Source organism: Salmo salar, chromosome 06 (genome assembly GCF_965601325.2).
Source record: "Salmo salar chromosome 06, fSalSal1, whole genome shotgun sequence".
NCBI classification, from domain to species: Eukaryota; Metazoa; Chordata; class Actinopteri; order Salmoniformes; family Salmonidae; genus Salmo; species Salmo salar.
This window is the reverse complement of record NC_138296.1, coordinates 66,463,383-66,479,718: the sequence shown is the minus strand read 5'-3', so window position 1 is coordinate 66,479,718 and position 16,336 is coordinate 66,463,383. Positions and strand designations below refer to the sequence as shown.

Below are 16,336 nucleotides of genomic sequence, written 5' to 3'. Positions count from 1 at the left end.
CATGACGGCTTTATGATGTGCAAAGCATTTGTTTATTGAACGAACGATTGTTACACGTGTGGATTCTTTATTGAATTATTCACAACCAAATTTGTCATCTAACAAATAAGTAAAATAAGATGAAATGGTATCAATTATTTCAATGAGTAAGGTTCTTTCGCAAAGATAAACATGTTATTTGCAACAATTATTTAAATTAGTATGGTTCTTCTGTCAAAGACATACATGTTATTTGCCACAAAAATAACATTATCGGTTACGGTACAAACCATACTGTAAAGAGAGATGTGGCATCAAAACCAAAGAAAAAAAGTAGGCCTATCAAATCACAAACTTGACTAGTCAGTAGTCAACATTTCAGAAGATTGTTGCCTACATTTTATAATGTATAACTGCTTGAAAAAGGTATGCAACTCAACCTTTAAAAACATTGTCAACTGCTATGCAAATATCCAAACCATATTTTGTTTCATAAGCAAAAGGCACTATCATTCAAAAGACATTCCACTTCAGTTATTTATTATCCACAAATATCAAGACTACGGCTAGATTCTAATCAGAAGTGTCGGAGGTGGAACTGCGCTAGAGCGGTCAAATCCACAAGCAGCTCCCGCCATTATACCTAAAGCGGACATTGCCATTGGCTACACAGTCATTATGAGAAATCCCATGCAGCCTTGTTTACAACTTCAAACACTGGGATGTGAGACATAATCTACACCTCAATTAGGCTGATAGAAATTCTCATTTTGTTTAATGATTTTCAATTTGAGTGATTATTTCTATATAGTCTACACTTTCTCATGTTGAACTTTAAAGCGATTGGGACGGGTGTAGCTTCATGACAAAGATTACAAGCGCAGCTGTTCACCGATTTGACAGCTCCATTGCAATTACACCTCTGACACCACCAAAACATCAGCTGTGCAAGGTATCATCTATCACCGTTTAACGTTTAATCTGATTGAATCTAGGCCTAAACTGTACCAGTCCAAAAGAAAATCTGTTGCAACAATTGATTTTCTTTCAAATATACTCCAAAAAGGAGATGTCACACTGAAATCTTAATTTAGATAACTTAAGCCATCCTTAAAATGTGAACCACTGATATAAATACAAACATGTGTAGAAAAATTGAATATAGAGGATTATAACTGCTGCATTAATCTTGACCCAAGAGAAAATTCCAATCATCAGAAAGAAGCATGATGGCTTGTCATGCATTTAGTATTTTTGAACAAAAATGTCTGGAATAGTGTTGTAGTCCTTTGCTCCTCTTCATGCGCTTGTCACACAACCTTTGAGATAAAAATATTACTATGGAATGTCAATGTTGGTATGGACCTAAACAGTCAAATGTGTTCTTTTATTTAACCTACCCCGACCAAACCCTAGCCCGGACAACGCTTTGCCAATTGTGCGCCGCCCTATGGGACTCCCAATCACGGTCGGTCGTAATACAGCCTGGAAATGAACCAGGGTCTTTATGACACCTCTAGCACTGAGATGCAGTGCCTAGACCGCTGCACCACTCGGGAGATTAGTAGAACTAATCAAGCAAATACACGTTTTTGGTTAAGAACAGCCATAAAGTACATCTTATTTATAGTGTCATTACCTGATATGGAGTAGCGTCTCACAGGTAGTCACAACTAACCAGTAGTCACATCAGGGCACCTGTGAAAAGTACGTAGAATGGAGGGGGGGGTTAATATTTAATGTCATATTTAATGTATTAATGTATTCCCTTGCATTTAATAGTAAAATATTCAACATTGGGGGTTCAAAGATACAATTGTAATTACGCCTACACCAAGTTACATTTAAATGTCTTACCCAACATCCAGAACAAAAAAAATGAGCAGGCGAAAGTACTTACAATTTTTTGTTCCAGTCATTGTGCTACAGTGTTTCATCTCTGCTCCTTGGCCATCAGAGTACTCAGTAGCACGGGCTGTCTTCTCGCTTGCATTTTCAAATCCTTGTCCACGGAAGGCAGCCTCACTTGAAGTGTGTCCAACGAGTTCTAGTTCTTCATTCAGTCTTCTCAGGAGTTTGTTTGTCCGAGGTGGTGTCATTTCTGGTTCCACTTTGGATGTTTTCTCTGCACGACTCATGCCTTGTTTCTGTTCAGGGGCTTTGATGGGGCTTTGTTCTTGAAATCTCAGTCCAAGCATGATGTCGATGTATTCTGCATGGCCAGCATCAACCAGGTCTTTAGCCACGTGAACGCCATCTGCTACAATGTCCACCTCCCAGTGTGCTTCAGAAATGTACTGTCTGAAGTATATTTGAAGGTTTTTCTTACAGATGCACTCTTGAAAGAAAACAACTGCTTCATCTGTCCATTGCTCCTCGACTGATTTTACTCCTCTCAAAGTGCATGGATACGTGACCTTTGGTAGCTTGGTCAACTGGTCAGGAAGTCGTCTCAGCTCAGACCAATCTTTGTACGGCATGTCCACACAATGGCCATAGTCAACCAAATTGATCACAACCACTGCGCTATCGGAATGGACGATTTCAGCTCGGCACCATTTGTTCTTGGTATCAGACATCACAAGGCAGCATGACCCTGGAATTAGGTGTTCTTCATGCAATGGCAACAGCTCCTTTGGAAGATCCTCAAGAATCGTAGACACAGTGTTCATGATGAGAAGCAAATCTTCCAGAACAATGTAGAATTCACTTGGTGTGGTGACTGCAGCTGCAAAGCCGGAGTATCCCAGGTCCATGTTCACTGGGGCAAGGAAGAACCTCTGGGGACTGTTGTCCAGGTTGGATTTTTTCTCTTTTGGGGTTACAGTTTGAGTCTTTGTGGGGATTGGTCTTTCTTCAGTAAATTCAGAAGTTGCAGTCTTTATTTGCTGAACAAGGAACAGTCCATTTATCATGATTTCGACCATCCACAAGTTATCAGCTTCAGAGTAGGACACAAACATCAGTTTCACATCCTTGCCTATCATTTGTTTCAGAGTGTTCTTCAATATCTCATAAGCGTCGCTGATAGGGAGGCCAGGGCTATTCCACTTGCACAAGACTGCTTGTACAGGAGTTTGCTTGAGGTCATTACAGATGTCTTTGATGCAGCCCATTGGGACGTCCTCTACAGTGCCATGATCCACAAGGAACACAACGCATTTTCCTTGGTCAATAGATGCATGCCGTACAACTGCTCTGTGCCACTGGTCGTCTTTGGTTGATTTTGCCAAGCATTGAAGTCCTTCTTTGACATTCTTCTCAGACATGACTTTGCACTTAGACAAATGTTCAACTATGAGATTCTCAAGTACAGTAAACTGTTCTGTGGTCCTGTGGAGTCTCAGATATAGATCTCCATTCTCCAAGATGGACAACAGTGTCCCGCTCTCTGCCTGTCCGGCTCTTATATCCTGTGATGGAATGGCCATATCCTTCACGGCCTCCATAGACGGTCCAAAGGTTGTTGCTTGGAGTTGACTGGAGTCCTGGTGTTTGCAAATGTCATGTTTGTGCCTAGTTGGCGAGGGCCTTGGGGACACATTCTGCAAGACCTTTTCACCTTGAGCAGTGAACATAACCCTCTCAGAATGTGTATTGGACTGGCTATTGTCCTTGATGGTTACTCTCGTTTGCTTTTTAACTGTGTCAACTTGGCTTGCACACAAAGCTTGGACCGCTTCATTTTCAGTCACATTGTCAAGTGTTGGGTTGTCCTGTTGGATCTCAACATTAACCTCCCACTGTGTCCCAAAACGACTGACAATTTCAACCATGAGAGGTTTTCCCATTACTGCATCAGTGAAAGAAGCATCACTTTTATAAGAGACACTGTTTAGCAATGAACAGGGTATGCTTAGTCTATGCTGCGACAAAAAAACACTTGTCAGAGTGTACGTTTTGTCCTTAGTCACAGTGGCTGTATTTCCATAGTCAACAAACTCCACCTTGAAATGGTCATTAGACGCATTATCTGTCACAACTGCTCGGTAGAGTGCACCATCCTCTTCATATTCAGCAGCAACAAGGTCATTCATTCTGAAGTCCACCAACGTGCTGTTCCCCATGGTTTCTTTAAACAGCTCAGTGTTGAGGTCTTCTCTCATTTTCAGAATGGATTGTTCATCATCTTGCATTTGGATAAAAAAGCTGTCAACGGTATTGATATGGGAAACAAACCCCAGACCTCGGAATCCAGATTTTATTTTGGGATTAGAGGGTAGTTGTGAAAGTTTTGGCAATTGGACAGAGCAAACAGTTTCTGTGAGTTTAGAGGAACTGTCTACATGTTGATCTGTTTTTCCTTCTGTGCTTTTCTCAGATTTGAACTGAGTGATTCTTTCACTTTGCTCTTTCCACTTTGGTGGGTTTGCTTTTTGAGCATTTGAAGACTTATTTTGATGTTGGTGATGTTGGTTGCCCTTGCATGTGGATTTCAGGTGCTGTCCCGCTTTAGTTTTTCCAATTTTGTTCTTCGTTTGTTCTTTGTGTCCTTTATGACCAGTCACAGGTCTACTGCTTTTCTTCTCCTTTGGTTTTTGACTTGCAATGAGCTCCTTGACTTTCTCATTGATGTTTATGCCTCCATCAAACAGATCGAAAAAGACTGTCCCATCCTCATTCTTTCCTGCAACGACAGCTCGAAGTGGCTTGTTGAGAATCGATTTCTCTAGCCATTTGTTGACATCTGCAAAGTTGTCCTCTTTCGGGATTTGTGAGAGACTGCATCTTAATGCCTGCATGGGAGTGAACAGTAAATCTGCTGAATGTCTGGGAATAGATATAGCATTGTTTTTTTCAACAATATGCATGTTTCCATAGTCCACAAAAAACACATTTAGAAGCAGCGTAGTAGATTGAACAGGGCAAGCCACACCCCTGTACCATTTGCCATCACCGTAATATTTTGCCAGGCAAAGTTTTCCGATATCAGGCCCAGAGTTGGCACGCAGTATTTCTTTACTTTCTATGGCGACTTTCTCCATCAAGTTGTCAATCATTTCAGTATTTCTGTCCAACTGGCAATACATCTCCCATGGACTGCACACATGAGTGACACAGACTTGCTCTTCACTTCCACATCTCAAGTTGAAGGAGGAATGGACAAAAGAGTCTGGGCATACTGATGGCATAAGCTGCATAGGGGTTTGCACTTCTCTTGCAAGACCTTTTTCCACAAGCATCTTTGTTGCATTCTGTTGAGTGTTGTGGAGGTCAACAACATTGCACAGGCCCTTGTTTTTCACATACAGTTGAGCGTGTATATAGCATGTCAACTTCACTGACTGGTCTTGAGCGAAGTACTTCAGTAAATTGCATGCCTCTCTGCCCCAATCACTACCACTGCCCTTTGCAGGTTCAATCAAGTTGTAAAGGCTACATCTAAATGCTTGCCCCTCAAGATCAAGGAATTCTGGCACTATTGCTTGAAGATTGTGCACCCTCTCTTTTGCTATAATCCCGTAGTCCACAAATATAATTTCAACTTCATCTTTCTGTGCTCCTATAATGCAGGCCCTATACCATCTGCCATCATCTTTAGATTTGGTAACACAACATGAATCATTTAACTGCACAGGAAGTGTGCGCGCTTGGTAATACCGCTGAATCGCTTCCATCATGTCCTCCAAGTTGGGGATCTTGCTTTCCAGCTGGCACCAAAAATCTGAGGGTGTGTTGACGTGAGAGCATCGCACAACTAGCTCACTTCCGGGCTTGAATGTCTGGGATTTGAATTTCACAGCTGGTGCCTTGTCTTTTAGGGTGCTTGACTTTGGGGTTTCAGGTTTCTTTTCACAGCCAACCAATTCAGAAATTTCCCATGTCTCTTTGGAAGGTTTCCTTGTAACTCCACTAGTGCTTGATCCATTTGTATGAACTTGTCCTTTTTTACAGGACTTCGGTTTCATCATTTTCTTCTCCATCTCGCTCTTAGGTATCACAGGCGCCGAAGGAGTGTATTTCCAAAATTCTGCATGATTTGTTGTGGTCAAGAGCTCTGTGATGCTCTTTGATGCTCTTTGTGATGAGTTGTTTTCACACTCATACAAATCAACCACATATAGATCTTTCCTTATGTGGACAACATGCACAAGGAGAGTTTTGTTGGAGACTGCTCGTCGGAAGTAGTTGGTTGCAGAGATCGTCCATACATCGTCGAAAGGCATGACATTCACCAGAGAACAACTCAGGGCAAATGCTGGTTCAATAGCAAACTTGTCCGGGATCTGCTTGATGCACATGCGTGGTACCTTTTCAGTATTTCCAAAATCAATGAAAAATACTTCAGCTCCGTTGTCAAGTGTGTCTGTCACCATTGCTCTGTAGTAATGCATGTCCAGCTCATACATTGCACAGCAAAGTGTACCAGGCTCTGGATTCTCCAGAATTTCTTCATCCAATTGGACTTGGCTGAAGTGCTTGGCCATGTTCTCCATCATCTCTTCAAAGTCTTTGTTGCGTTTCTGTGTTCTCAACCAGAACGCACCTGGATTCAGGACATGCTCCACATATCCTTCAAACACAGAGTCCTCTTGCATTTCCTCAACAATGACTGAATTATCCATTGCTTGGATTATTGCGGTCTCATAATACAGGTAGCCGTTTAGAGGGAAAGCAGGCTCACTTTCAAGAACAAAGTCACACTCCCTTTGTCCAGATACATCTTGAATTGGCCCTGCCTCAACAGCTGCATAGTCTTCAGCACTGAGCACTGTGACCGAATAGAGATTCTGCTCTTTGTCAAAGCCATTGATTTCAACATCTAATACTCCACCCAGCAATCCTTTCTTGAAGCAAGTCAGCTGCTGGATCTTCACTGCCTTATCTTGTCCATTCAGGCAGGAAAGAGCGCACGGGAATGCCATGATTGGTGTTGAGAGAAAATCTAGTGGAAGCTGGAGGACATTCTCAATTTTCACCGACTCACAGAATCCGTAATCAACAAACAATACTCTTACTTGAGAGTTTACAGGGAGAAACTGCACAAAGCCTCTATGCCACTTCTCATCTTTTCCTTTGACTGAGCAAAGCAAGCCCATATTTTCTGCTGGCTGTAGACTGGGGTCTTTGCTCTTGGACTCACAGGACAATGCCAATTTGTCTGACATCCGTTTCAGATCTTTTGCCATACTTGTCATTTGACAGTAGAATGTAACAGGGTTCACTGCAGCGGTTACCCTAACCCTCACTTTTTTGCCAGTGGTCAACTTAGGGCCTGAAAATGACAGAATATCCTCAAAGCCCTTCAAGCTGGATGATTTGAATGAGAATTCTTGTCCACCTTGCTTTTCAATCAGTAGATCAGGGACAGGTTCAATGCTCTGCTTGAGTGGTACCTCTGTCAACATTTCCACCAAGAGAAGGAATGTGTCTGTGTCCACATGTTTCCCTAAGCTCAGCCTAAAGAGATCCTTGTTGATATCTGGGGCTTCTAGTATGAGGACTTTGTGAGGAAGAAAGGCTTGGATGTAGCCTTTGACATGACTTCCAATCAAGGAAGCAAAATACGTCTCTGAAAAAGAATCCCAATTTTCTGTCAACGGTAACACATTTGCAAAGAAACCACAGATGATTTTGGGAGGAAGCATGAAGAGCTCATCCAAAGCTGTGGCCAAATGGCTGGCATCAACACTCAGAACATTCCCATGGTCTATGAGGAACACGTCAAACAATTCTTTCTGTTTGTTCTGAACCCTTCCTCTGTACCACCGGGTAGATAGGACATCCTCTACCAAACAGAACTCCCCCACTTCCACCGCCATCTTTGTTTTCTGTGCATTCTGTATTTCCACTTGCAGTATGTTATAGTCCAGTTCACATATTGTGAGATATTGGCCCTGGAAGTGCACCAGTGTATCCGCTGGGTTGCAGCTCACATGCGTTAACTGTAGGTCTACAGGCCACAGAGCACATGGTGCAGGAAGACTTGAATTCTCCCGAGGTCTGGAACAAAAATAGCCTTTATTACTTACGTGTTTGGAATATTTAATGATGTTTAGGCCTAATTGTGATTTTTTTTGTAACTTGTCTTGATTCTAGTACTGTATGTAAGGCCTACATCCTACTGCTATATCAAAACATATCCAACAGCACATGCATTTTGAGTATTATAGTTCAGCTGTAAATATGTGAATTATGGTCGTAGGTGAAACTGGTGGTGAGATGAAAGGGGATCCCTGAGGAGTTAACTATAATAAATCATAACAATTCTGTGGACATCTTACTTCATTTTTTTATGTTTGAGCTATTCATAATGAAACTAGTTAACATGAGGTAAAATAATATTAAATGATTTACTAATGTATACCATGGCTTTGATGACAATGTGTGCGCAGGGCCGTTCAATGAGACACTGAACAATTATTACATTCTAAACCATGATTATTACATTTAGTCCAGTCGTATGAAATTAAAGTTGTGCTTACAAATATACTTTATTGGATAGCGTTATAATCCAACTCGCTAATCCTTAAACACTCAAACTGCATCCCTACACCATTTACTCGACATTGTGTCTATTTACAACTCCTTGAATCTTTTTCATGTCACACAGAGGTGTCACCAATCACCACAATAAGTTGTGGAAGACAATCTTTACACAAATGCTTCAAAATCTCAAGTTTAGGCCCATCTGTATTGAGAGGGTCATAGAGTCAAGACTGCATAGGCTTGAATTGAAAAGACGAATGCACTTTCACGACCCTCTTTATACTTCAACAAACTTGTGACCCCATGCGTGTGTGCGCGCGCTTGCCCTAATAATCTAAATTCAGTGCTTGGTTATCTTAAGTCATACCACGGTGGTTGGCATCATTAACTAAATCTCAGCATTTGCATCGACATCATAATGTAGGCTAACGTAGGTATTGTTCAATCCTTTTCTACGTACTTTCTATTTTCTGAAGTCATTCTCAACAACATTGCGACAGAGAGCAGAACCTTCCTAAAAGAAAAAGAAAAACATTAAATTATTATACATAATATCAAATCAAGGAAGAGGCTAAAATGTGGCTGTCAGCTTTCTTTCAGGAAAAATAGCATATTGAATATGCCATTCCAGAATTTCTACTAATACAACTAGGCATGCACTTCAACTCATCAAACATAGATATACAACTGAAATTATGCTACCATTTAGTTAACCAGGTTCTCAATAAAAATAGTAATCTTACCTTTAAGTCTTCAGCTAGCTAAAATTCACTTGATCACAGAGGGGAGTCATCATGAAGTGGAGCGTTATCCCGAGTGACTAGGAGGAAAAACTTAATTTAGAAAATGCATAACATTTGTTTGGTTAATTAGTCTAGGATGATGTAGCTAATAAGTCTTCAAAATGTGTGTAGCTACTAAGGGGGTGCATTGAGCTTAGAATGAACAAGTCAGACCCGAAGACTGGAAGATCTGAAGATGCATGCATTTACAGCAAATTATTTAGTCCCTTAGATAGCTGCCATTATCTAGCTAGTTAGATACAGTGCATTCGGAAAGTATTCAGACCCCTCGACTTTTTCCACGTGTTACGTTACAGCCTTATTCTAAAATTGATAAAATTATTTTCTCCCCTCATCAAGCTATACACAATACCCCATAATGACAAAGCAAAAACAGGTTTTTAGAAATGCTTGAAAATTTCATTTTTTCAATTATCACATAAGTATTCAGACCCTTTACTCAGTACTTTGTTGAAGCACCTTTGGCAGCGATTACAGCATCGAGTCTTCTCGGATATGACGCTACAAGCTTGGCAGACCTGTATTTAGGGAGTTTCTCCCATTCTCCAGAGTCGGTCGATTGGTTTCAAGTTCGGGCTCTGGCTGGGCCACTCAAGGACAATCAGAGTCTTGTCCCGAAGCCACTTCTGCATTGTCTTGGCTGTGCGCTTAGGGTCGTTGTCCTGTTGGAAGGTGAACCTTCGTCACAGTCAGAGGTCCTGAGCGCTCTGGAGTAGGTTTTCATGAAGGATCTCAACCCCACCCTGAGCAATTGGGTCCTGGCCTTCCTGACAGGCCGCCCCCAGGTGGTGAAGGTAGGAAACAACATCTCCACTTCGCTGATCCTCAACACTGGGGCGTGCTCAGCCCCAGTGTACTGTACTCCCTGTTCACCCATGACTGCATGGCCATGCACACCACCAACTCAATCATCAAGTTTGCAAACGACAACAGTAGTAGGCTTGATTACCCACAATAACGAGACAGAATAACAGGGAGGAGGTGAGGGCTCTCGGAGTGTGGTGTCAGGAAAATTACATCTCAACGTCAACAAACAAAGGTGATGATCGTGGACTTCAGGAAACAGCTGAGGGGGCACCCCCCCATCCACAGACGGGACAACAGTGGAGAAGGTGGAAAGTTCAGTTCCTCAGGGTACATATCACTGACAAACTGAAATGGTCCACCCACACAGACAGTGTGTGATGAAGACGACGCAACAACATTTGGCTTGTCACCGAAAACCCTCAAACTTTTACAGACGCACAATTGAGAGCTTCCTGTCAGGCTGCATCACCGCCTGGTACGGCAACTGCACCGCCCACAACCACAGGGCTCTCCAGAGGGTGGTGCTGTCTGCACAACACATCACCTGGGGGCAAAACCACCTGCCCTCCAGGACACCTACAGTGCCTTGTTAAACGTTAATTTGTGGAATTTCTTTCCTTCTTAGTGTGTTTGAGCCAATCAGTTGTGTTGTGACAAGGTAGGGGTGGTATACAGAAGATTGCCCTATTTGGTAAAAGACCAAGTCCATATTATGGCAAGAACAGCTCAAATAAGCAAAGAGAAATGACAGTCCATCATTACTTTAAGACATGAAGGTCAGTCAATCCGGAACATTTCAAGAACTTTGAAAGTTTCTTCAAGTGTTGTCGCAAAAACCAAGTGCTATGATGAAACTGGCTCTCATGAGGACCGCCAAAGGAAAGGAAGACCCAGAGTTACCTCTGCTGCAAAGGATAAGCTCATTAGAGTTAACTGCACCTCAGATTGCAGCCCAAATAAATGCTTCAGAGTTCAAGTAACAGACACATCTCAACATCAACTCTTCAGAAATCAGGCCTTCATGGTCAAATTGCTGCAAAGAAACCACAACTAAAAGGACACCAATAAGAAGAGACTTGCTTGGGCCAAGAAACACGAGCAATGAACATTAGACTGGTGGAAATCTGTCCTTTGGTCTGATGATTCCAAATATGAGATTTTTGGTTCCAACCGGCGTGTCTTTATGAGATGCAGAGTAGGTGAACGGATGGAGGAGGTGTGATGGTGCTTTGCTGGTGACACTGATTTATTTAGAATTCAAGGCACACAACCAGCATGGCTACCACAGCATTCTGCAGCGATACGCCATCCCATCTGGTTTGCACTTAGTGGGACTATCATTTGTTTTTCAACAGGACAATGACCCAACACACCTCCAGGCTGTGTAAGGGCTATTTAACCAAGAAGGAGTGTGATGGAGTGTTGCATTAGATGACCTGGCCTCTACAATCACCCGACCTCAACCCAATTGAGATGGATTGGGATGAGTTGGCCCGATGAGTGAAGGAAAAGCATCCAACAAGTGCTCAGCATGCGGGAACTCCTTCAAGACCGGTGGAAAAGCATTCCAGGTTAAGCTGGTTGAGAGAATATAAATTGTGTGCAAAGCGGTCAAGGCAAAGGGTGGCTACTTTGATGAATCTAAAATAACATTTTGATTTGTTTAATACTTTTTTGGTTAATACATGATTCCATATGTGTTCTTTCATAGTTGATGTCTTCACTATTATTTTACAATGTAGAAAATAGTAAAAATAAAGAAAAACCCTTGAATGAGTAGGTGTGTCCAAACCTGACTGGAACTGTACTATATTTTTTTTGCTTTGTCATTATGGGGTATTGTGTATAGATTGATGAGGAATTGTTTTTATTTAATTAATTTTAGAATAAGGCTGTAACGTAACAAATGTGGAAAATACTTTTACGAATGCACTGTATACAAAAGTATGTGAACACCTCTTCAAATGAGTGGATTGGCGATTTCTGCCATACCCATTGCTGACAGGTGTATAAAATCGAGAACACAGCCATGCAATCTCCATTGAAACGCATTGGAAGTAGAATGAAAGTTACTGAGCTCTTCAGTAAGACCAACGTGGCACCGTCATAGGATGCCACATTTCCAAGAAGTCAGTTCGTCAAATTTCTGCCCTGCTAGAGCTTGCCCGGTCAACTGTAAGTGCTGTTATTGTGAAGTGGAAATGTCTAATAGCAAAAATGGCTCAGCCCGCGAAGTGGTAGGCCACACAAGCTCACTGAATGGGACCGCCGAGTGCGTTGCATGTAAAAATCGTCCGTCCTCGGTTGCAACACTCACTAAAGAATTCGAAACTGCCTCTGGAACCAACGTCAGCACTGTTCGTCAGGAGCTCCATTAAACGAGTTTCCATGGCTGAGTTGCCGCACACAAGCCTAAGATCACCATAAGCAATGCCAAGCATCAGTTGGAGTGGTGTAAAGCTCGCTGCCATTGGACTCTGGAGCAGGTGGCTATGACTATCCAACAGTGCAACTCTTCCAAGTCAAGGTAAGCTTTTGGTTTTACTAATTTATTGCCACCAGGGCCCGCCGGTGTAACTTCTAAAGTGCTTATTGACCATACACTAACGTTACTGCATGATTGCAACGGTTTACTAACACATTAGTTCTATTAGCTATGTTGACTTTGGCGTTACTTTAGCTAATATGGTGACAACTATGTGGCTGTGTGTAGAAGTTATGATATGGCTTGGAAAGTTTTTTTTCCTCGCCTGGTCACATACAGCTGATGTGTTGTGCATTGAGGTCCACAAACGAAGGGAAAAGGTGAGAGGAGGAGAGCGCATAGACATGAGAAGGAATACAATGTGGCAGCTATGAAAGTGAACTGTGTTTACGAGTGATCAGGGCTATTTCATTCCGCCGATTCTGTTGAAAAACGTTTCTTAAACGGAAGCAAACAGAACGAAACGGGGAGAAACATATCTGAATTTGTACAATAGAAACTCTCATTTGCAACTGTTGGACTAATGATTACACTCAAGATCACCTAGATGCAGGCAAGAGAGTGCAAGGCAGTATTGAATGTGTCACTGTCACCTCAAATTCTTATCTCGACCTGTACGCATCTATGTTGCCTTCTCGCCCGCTCCAATTTCGCTCCAGTAGAGTTCACTTCAAGAGCTTAGGGAGTGCCCACCCCCAGCATGCATTTGTAGTCTACTTGTGTGCTGCTAATAGCCCCTTGCTTTAGCTACTGTAATGGAGTTCGCTAAATATTTTCAAAAGAGAAACTGATAAAGCACACAGGTGCTAAATCAAGGTGACTTACAAAGATGAGGCCAAAGAGCAAGAAATGGAGGGCCGTTATGTAGTGTCCACAACTAAAGAATCATTGTGGAATCTGAAAAGACAAGTATCCCAAAAGTATGATGATGTACTTACTTACTACTTGCACATGCTAAAAGAAAGGAATAAGGTGGGTAGATAACTAAGTGTGTCATTGTCGCAAAGTATTTATAAACTAAAAATCAGATCTCAAACATTCTTCATTTTCGATCTTATCTATACAATTGGCCATAACTGATGTTGACCCAATAGGTCTGGCATGTTCCTTGAATGTGGGAACTTTCCATTTTGATTAGGTTATTTTGCCTAAAAACCTGTAGGCCTACCAACAAAAAAAAACTGCATCTCTGCCCAGCCTGGCAAGAGTGGACAAAAAGGTGTTATGCTTTCCCAGTGGCTCTGCAAGTGCGGAGAGTATATTCTCTGCTGCTGGCCGGTTCTCCAGGCACTGTCGCAAGAGCCTGAAGCCACAGACTGCCCAAACTCGTATTTCTAAAAATAAATTCAAAAAGGCACTAATAAGTAATTTCTCATTCTAAGTCACAGCCTATATGCGCAATTTATAAACTATAATGATTTAATAAAACGTTGTTTCAACGCTGTGCGTTTTATGTCCATACCAACCTATTGTGTCGCACTCGCAAATGCTTCACAATGTACTTAGTAGGCTATAGCCTTGAAACAATATAGCCTAAATAATACATGTTCCTTCTTAGGATCCCTGTCTGGCTCCTGACCTATTTAGTGTTTATATGCTGTTAAACATGACATGTGGCCTATTTGAAATTATGTTCGCTTCTTACATTCACCTTTTCATGTTTATTAAAATACTTGTCATTCAAATCCATATGGTTTGGTTTCAATACGTAAAACAATTGTTAGGTCCAGGTAGTCCCAAAAAAATAGATGGCTGTTGGTTCAATTGTGATTTGAATGAATGGAGCGAATTTGGAGCGGGAGTTTTTTTCTCTCTGTAAGTGTGGAGCGGTTTTTAGAGGAGCTGTAGGAAAGGACATGGAGCACCATGGAGAGGGGATTTCCAACCACTCAACTCCGCTGTGTGCTCTGCTAGGTTATAGCAACCTAAAGATGAGTATAGGGAAAATTAGAGTATCATGTAGTACCCTACACCCATCGTTGTTACATTGAACTGGGTGAATGGAGTATGAATGACAGTCATCCAATGTACTATAATAGAAATAAGGCCATGCTCATGAACAAAAAAATAATAAATCGTCTACTGGTTCCAACATCTAGTGGAAAGCCTTCCAAGAAGAGTGGAGGCTGTTATAGCAGCAAACGAGGGACAACCTCCATATTAATGCCAATGATTTTGGAATGAGATGTTCGACGAGCAGGTGTCCACATACTTTTGGTCATGTAGTGTAAACGTTAGCTGTTGCTACACATCGACCTCATATGCGTGTCATGATGAACAGTATAACTAACACATCGAATGTAATTCCCAAAGTCAAACATTACTTTAGATATGGTTACGAATTTAGCTACTATTAGAAGCTTAGACAATAGTTACTGTAAAACTTTTGTCTGTGCTCGAGACACCTTCCCTTTTCACTAGCTAGCTAGCGAGCAAACGTTAATTAACCATTCTCCGCATGGACATTAGCCAGCTAGCTAAATTACACAACTACTACACAAGGACGCTGACAGGTAGCTAAAATAAACAAGATCATTCAGTGTCAAATAACACGTTGGCTGCTACGTTTTTGTTGTTAGAAATTACTGTACCTTCGTTTCAACGAAGACACATCCAACTTCGGAGCAGGAGCCAACAGCCGTGACCGTAAAAAGGATGGAGAAAAATCGAACTTCCTGCCACCTGCTGCATCGGGTAATTTAGCACTTTCTCCCCTTAGAGAAATGATGGGAAATGAGGTGAGATTTTGCCCTGAAAATAGTAGATACAATTATATGTTATTTCATGACATTCCAGATTAGAAACATATTTCTTGTGTTCAGATATAATTTAAGCGCAAAAGAAAAACGAATGGCTTGTCTACACTAGAGGGGGACATTCCGTGTAGCAATTGCCATAATCACCCTGCCTGGGACAACTAGGCCTAATTTATGTGTTTAGGGCGGCCTACTTGTTGCTCCGAACCTGTTGCATTTAGGTATTTCGCATATGCCTATGGGAAATCATAATTATGTGTAGACAAATACACTGCTGTACATTCTATCATTTTCAACGAGGCCTACTAGTTATAGAAAACATATCTGCTTATGCCATCACGCCCTGGCAGGCTGGGCTGGCTGAGTGCAAACCTAGGCTACAGCAGACCGAGGAGAGATGATGTTTTTTTAGTTAATCATTGATCGACTGAATCAGCCCCCGTCCTCTGCAAATATGATAAATGAATACCTAGGCAATCACCAGTGTGACGTCGTTGTTAAACCACAGCACAGGTTTAATTGACTCTGGAAGGTAGTATCAGAGTAAGAGAGCGACTACAGAACTGCACTTTACCTTTTCTATTACAAGAAAATATTTTTTATTATCTTATTCCAAGAGAAAATGGCAAAAGAAAACGTTTGACCTTGCAGTGTGGACAGTTTCCTTGTCCTATTATGAGAGGATAAAATTGGGGGAAAAGTAATTTATTTTTTGGATTGTATTTGTGAGGATAGGATAGTTCCCCTCCTGAAGACAATGTGTACATTTTCTAACACATGCATTTAAATGTTTGATTTCAACTATTTTGCATTTGTTTTCTTTTACTTTCACTTTTTATTTTGCATTTAACATGCCTATGAAACGGAATACAGGAAGCCCGATCCAGGATGGACAATTTCTTCATGTTCATTCACCATCAACCAATACATTCTGCAGTGCATCCGAGGAGCTCATGCACACCACTTTATCTAACGAAAAATTACGCCATGCTTTCCATGGACATTCAATCTCAAAGTTTGACGAGGAAGGTGATTTGGGAATTAAATCAGGTGAGGAATAAAGTCGGATTAATAGG

At 41.6% G+C, this 16,336-nt stretch overlaps 1 protein-coding gene across 1 annotated transcript; it reads right to left on the bottom strand.

Annotated features, from left to right (window-relative positions):
* Positions 1-47: 47 nt before the first annotated feature.
* On the bottom strand, positions 48-15,262 carry tdrd15 (tudor domain containing 15). The gene is made up of 6 exons (XM_014205146.3): positions 15,096-15,262; positions 9,153-9,229; positions 8,870-8,923; positions 1,880-7,923; positions 1,619-1,677; positions 48-1,298 (listed from the first exon to the last, which is right to left on the bottom strand). The coding sequence occupies exons 3-5, from the start codon at positions 8,899-8,901 to the stop codon at positions 1,664-1,666; spliced, it is 6,090 nt and encodes a 2,029-aa protein (XP_014060621.3). The 5' UTR covers positions 8,902-8,923; positions 9,153-9,229; positions 15,096-15,262; the 3' UTR covers positions 48-1,298; positions 1,619-1,663.
* Positions 15,263-16,336: the final 1,074 nt, after the last annotated feature.